Source organism: Sinocyclocheilus rhinocerous, unplaced genomic scaffold, assembly GCF_001515625.1.
Source record: "Sinocyclocheilus rhinocerous isolate Xijiao unplaced genomic scaffold, SAMN03320098_v1.1 scaffold815, whole genome shotgun sequence".
Taxonomy (NCBI): domain Eukaryota; kingdom Metazoa; phylum Chordata; class Actinopteri; order Cypriniformes; family Cyprinidae; genus Sinocyclocheilus; species Sinocyclocheilus rhinocerous.
This window is the reverse complement of record NW_015659733.1, coordinates 354,013-359,713: the sequence shown is the minus strand read 5'-3', so window position 1 is coordinate 359,713 and position 5,701 is coordinate 354,013. Positions and strand designations below refer to the sequence as shown.

General features: G+C 36.7%; 1 protein-coding gene across 2 annotated transcripts in view; it reads left to right on the top strand.

The window, feature by feature from the left end:
• The window catches only part of opn7b (opsin 7, group member b), a 47,169-nt gene extending 41,712 nt beyond the window's left edge, over positions 1 to 5,457 (top strand). For both annotated transcript variants that reach the window (XM_016533058.1, XM_016533059.1), the window contains 2 exons: positions 2,146 to 2,480; positions 4,630 to 5,457. In XM_016533058.1, the coding sequence (XP_016388544.1) occupies positions 2,146 to 2,480; positions 4,630 to 5,121 (827 nt within the window). In that variant the 3' untranslated portion in view covers positions 5,122 to 5,457. The remainder of the gene's footprint in view (positions 1 to 2,145; positions 2,481 to 4,629) is intronic.
• Positions 5,458 to 5,701: the final 244 nt, after the last annotated feature.

Below are 5,701 nucleotides of genomic sequence, written 5' to 3'. Positions count from 1 at the left end.
GACGCGTTTCAGAAAGGCGGGGCATAGAGGAGAAACAATAATGTACAGTATGTGGAAAATAATGTGTTTTTTGGACCTTAAACCGCATAAACACATTTCATTACACCAAATACACAAAATAATGTTCTTTTTAGCAACATCATATGACCCCTTTAATACTGCTGAGTTTTGCCCGGATGAGATAACCCTCATGTGCATGCCCTTAAATGTGTTTCTTGGGACATTATCTCGAGAGCATCAAGGCATGTGGCAATTCCCCAGTATTTAACCTCATTGACAATATACCACATCATCATAAAGCTCACCAATCAAATGTGAGAGTTTCTATAATAATACTTTCATGAACATTTTAAACACTGCTCGTTTGACACACTTTGCTCCTTGTAGTCTCTTGATGGTTTGAATTGCAAACACGATGAGAAGCTGCTTTAAGAGCTGTTCAGAATAAACAACACTTTTCTCACATTTTTCACATAAGCTGCCTTCTCTCTCAAACCATCTGTCTCTTCGCTTGTGATGAGACTGTGACTCTTTTCCTTTAAATGCAGGTACAGAGCCAGATCCTTCCTGGAGGGGTTCATTTGTATTCTGTTGTTTCCGTGAAGTACAGACTGTATTGTGTTGATTTTAGCTATGAGCTGGTTTGCGCTTCAAATAGTTTGTGGAGTCGAACAGCAACTCTGGATGTCGACAGCAGGTCTCCTTTCTTTCAAAACCAAGATTATATAAATTAATTATAAATTAAATGATTCAAGCTTAGCTGTTTCATATTAAATTGATCATATCTACTCACCCTCATGTTGTTCCTAGTTTAAACCCATAAGATTGTCTTTCACCTGAGAAACCGGAGAGATTTGTCTCCCTCCACATAAAGGACATTACACCACAACTTTGGTGCTTTAAAATGTTCAAAAAGACATCACAAATAAAAATCAGTATGAATTGAGTGGTTTAATCAAAGTGTTTTGAAGAGACACATTTGATTTTATAGGCTTTTATTTACATAAAAACATTATTCACACATTAAATGATAAACGGAAGCTGAAATATGGAAATAATGTATCATGATTTGTGGTGGAATGAACTTTCAGTGGAGGCAGAGAAATCTAGGATAGCTTGAAATTGGTCAGATTAACAATTACACTACACCCTCTGTACGAACTGTGGACTGCTAATTGTACACTGCTTTTATTTAACCATTGTAAAATGCTTATTTTTTAAAGTTCCTATGAGTTTTTAAATATTTTTATGGTGGTACTTTAAAGCCAAGGGCTAAAGTGATTATAACCCTCCTCGTTCACTCATTGCTGCGAGTGAGTTTAGCTGTATACTTAAACCCTTTCCTTTACTGGAGAGATAATATTTTCCTACAGGCTAACTCTGTCTGCCCTCTTTTATGGTAAGTTACTGAAGCTCTGACTCATTCACACACATATTGTGATGCTGTTGTGCTGAAGCTGAAGTGTCATATTCAGCATTTCAATAAGTCCCACTATTAGCTTCTAATGCAAAAAAGGGCAAAACAGGAGATGGATGTTTTAATTTAAATTTAAATAAAAAAATTACACAGATTACTATGGAAGGCCATTTCCGCCATTGAATAAAAAATTGTGAGTTTATATCACACAATTCTGACTTTATAACACGCAATTGCAAGTTTATATCACGCAATTATGAAAAGAAAAGTCAGAATTGTGAGATAAAAAGTCGCAATTACCTTTTTTATTTTTTATTCAGTGGCGGAAACGGGCTTCCATAGAATACTGCATTTCATTGCAGGCTGTGATTCTATGGAATAAGAGAACTGGTTAAGAGAGTTGAATGCATTTTGCTATGAAATTAAGCAACTCTATTTACATATGTAATTATGCCATTTCCCCCCTCCAAGGTTACGCTATAGCTACACAGGCGAGCAGTTAAATTAGGATTGTTGAGTTCGTTTTGGCAGAGTGTCAGTGACAGAGAAAAATTAATTCAAAGAAATTCACTCCAAATGTATTCTGCCTGTGGTTGCATTTATTTGCTCACACTGTCTACTAAAGTGCACCTGAAATTTGCATATGATGTACAGCAGAAATACTATGCACTGCAGGAATAGTATGCTAGTATGCTATTTTGAACATGCTCTGTTTTTTGTTTGATCAGGTAATAAGTTCTCCTCGTCCCACGCGCGTCTGCTGGTGGTTGGGGTGTGGTGTTACGCTGCAGTGTTTGCAGTAGGTCCGCTCTCAGGCTGGGGTCAGTACGGCTCAGAGCCTTACGGCACCGCCTGCTGCATCGACTGGCACGCGCCCAGCTACAACACACCTGCCATGATCTACATCGTCTGCCTCTTCTTCTTCTGCTACATCGTCCCCTGCACCATCATCATCCTCTCCTACACGCTCATCCTGGTGACAGTCCGGGGGGCCCAGCATGCAGTGCAGCAGCACGTCTCTCCTCAGAACAAAATCTCCAACGTGCAGACACTTCTCGTCAAGGTAAGAGTTGAAGGAGAATAGATATTCCACTTATTTTGAACTTGTTGGAGGTAGTGGTAGAAATACTGGTTGCAACCATGTCTTGTATTTAAGACATTTCCAAACAACTGAAATGTCATGTGGTATAAGTACTTGGCCCGAATCAGTTTTCTAAAGTGTTTTTGAAAAAATACATACCCCACCTTTAATCAGGTAAAAGTGATAACAGTAACACTTTACAATGGTAACACTTTATTTTGATATTTTGAGTCTAATTTAGACATATAACTAACGAAAAGTAACTTTGCTACATGTCAATATCATTAACAATAAATATTGTATGATATTGTATCATTTCATATTGTTAACAGTGCAACAAATCCATTGCTCATTGTTAGTTTTACTAAAAAGTTAATGCATTAACTAACACTAAGAGGCCTTTATTGTAAAGTGGTATCTTGACAACAAATTATCCTGAAATCTTGCACATTTTTTTTTACTTATCATTATCATATTTATGTTTGATAAATTTAAAAATGCACTAAAATACTATTTCTTTTTTAAATCAGGAATGATAACAAAGAGATGAAACAATGGAAAGTGTGTCATACTTTAATATGTGGGTGTTTTGTTCTGGTTTTCATTCTTTGCAATATTTGTCAATTAGTAGTGATTATCAAGGCAAGCATCCCTTTCACTCCGAGAATTATAACTGTAACATTACTCATGAGGTTTTAAAGGGGTCATATGATGCTTTTTTAAAGATCATTATTTTATTTGGTGTAATTGCTCATTGTTAGTTTTACTAAAAAGTTAATGCATTAACTAACACTAAGAGGCCTTTATTGTAAAGTGGTATCTTGACAACAAATTATCCTGAAATCTTGCACATTTTTTTTTACTTATCATTATCATATTTATGTTTGATAAATTTAAAAATGCACTAAAATACTATTTCTTTTTTAAATCAGGAATGATAACAAAGAGATGAAACAATGGAAAGTGTGTCATACTTTAATATGTGGGTGTTTTGTTCTGGTTTTCATTCTTTGCAATATTTGTAATGTCAATTAGTAGTGATTATCAAGGCAAGCATCCCTTTCACTCCGAGAATTATAACTGTAACATTACTCATGAGGTTTTAATAATTATCCTTCTGTGAGAATAGAAAATTCTACACCACAGTTATAATCTATTTTGGGGAAGTTGTGGCCTAATGGTTAGAGAGTCAGACTCGTAACCCAAAGGTTGCTCCACTGCTCTGGGTGTGTGTTCACGGTGGGTGGGTGTTCACGGTGTGTGTGCACTAAGGATGGGTTAAATGCAGAGCACTAATTCCAAGTATGGGTCACCATTCAGTTCATATTTCACAATTCTGACATTTTCCTTGCAATTCTGAGAAAGAAAAAAAAAGTTGTGAAATAAAAAAGTTGCACTTACCTTTTTTTTATTATTCCGAACTTATTCGGAGCTCAATATTCTAAATTTATATCATGCAATTTTGAATTGCAGGAAAAGAAGTCATAATTACATTCATTCATTCATTCATTCATTCATTCTGCAGTGGAAATAAGTTTATGTGACTTTTTGAGTATATTTGGTCCAACAACAAAATTAATTTTGTTCAGATATTAAATATTAATGTACACTTTAGAATTCAAATGTGTATTGATTGTTTGTGAATTGCTTTTTAATGCCCTTTTGAATACACTTCATATCATTATAAGGGTCATATCATTGACCCTTTGCATATATATATATATATATATATATACAGCCAACCTGACAGAACTGGAGAGGATTTGCAAGGAGGAATGGCAGAGGATCCCCAAATCCAGGTGTGAAAGACTTGTTGCATCTTTCCCAAAAAGACTCATGGCTGTATTAGATCAAGAGGGTGCTTCTACTAAATACTGAGCATTTTTCAGTTTTTCTTTTTTAATAAATCTGCAAAGATGTCAACAATTCTGTGTTTTTCTGTCAATATGGGGTGCTGTGTGTACATTAATGAGGAAAAAAAATTAACTTAAAAGATTTTAGCAAATGGCTGCAATATAACAAAGAGTGAAAAATTTAAGGGGGTCTGAATACTTTCCGTACCCACTGTATATCTGTATTAAAGGACATGTGTTGATATTTCTGTCTGTGTATGTGTTTCCTCTTCATGTAGCTGTCAGTGGCAGTATGTATTGGATTTCTGATGGCGTGGAGTCCGTACGCTGTAGTATCCATGTGGGCAGCCTTTAATGAACCAGACTTGGTACCTCCAATAGCATTTGCCTTGGCGGCCATGTTTGCCAAGTCATCCACCCTCTACAATCCGATGGTCTACCTCGTCTTTAAGCCCAGCTTCCGAAAATCCCTGTGCCGGGACGCCACACGATGCAAGAGAACACTCTGTCCCTGCATATGCCAGACAGACAGCCAACAAAAAAGCACAACAAGCCTTTCAAAACCGAACACAAAGGATAAGTGTAACCTCACGTGGGACTCTAATGGACTGAATGAGAGCCACCAGTCATGCAGAGATCGTCCAGAAGGACAAACAGGGCATTACCTGGACATCACACCCCAAAGGACAGCACGCATCCTCGTCGGCTCCACTCACAGTGAGGTGGCAGTCAGCCAACTCTCCAACGAAATCAACAGCGACTTCCTTTAGACGATGAGAAACTGATCGTAGCAAAAACGAAAAATGGTGTTGATAAATTTGCCTTAAAGTCTCAAACGAACTAGTATTCCGTTTGCAAGAGGATATTACGCCACTTGACTTGTTAATTAAGCAAAAAAGACTTTTTGGCTACCTGGTAACTCACAATACCAAGAAACATTTGATTTGGTGGCAAAATTACATGGCAAACTTGGACTTGACATGCCACTCTCAAATAATGGTTCATCCCAAATGAAAAAATCTGTCGTTATGTGTTCTTTCTCATTCCTTCCAAACCTGTATGCATGAGTTTACAATTATTTATCAATGACGCACAAAAATCCTTAATGCTTCATGACGTTATTGAGGTCCAACATGACAGATGCCTTGAAAGGAGCATATTGGACTTGTAGTACAGTCTATTGCGCTACAGATTATTCAATAACAGTCAATAACAATAACAGTAATTGTCAAATTATTGGTCCCCCCAATCACGTTGCACACACAGAAACATTTAGGAGCACAGAAACTTGCCAACCCTGCGACTTTTTCAGTGATTTAACATTTCCATCATAAAACAGTTGACTAATAT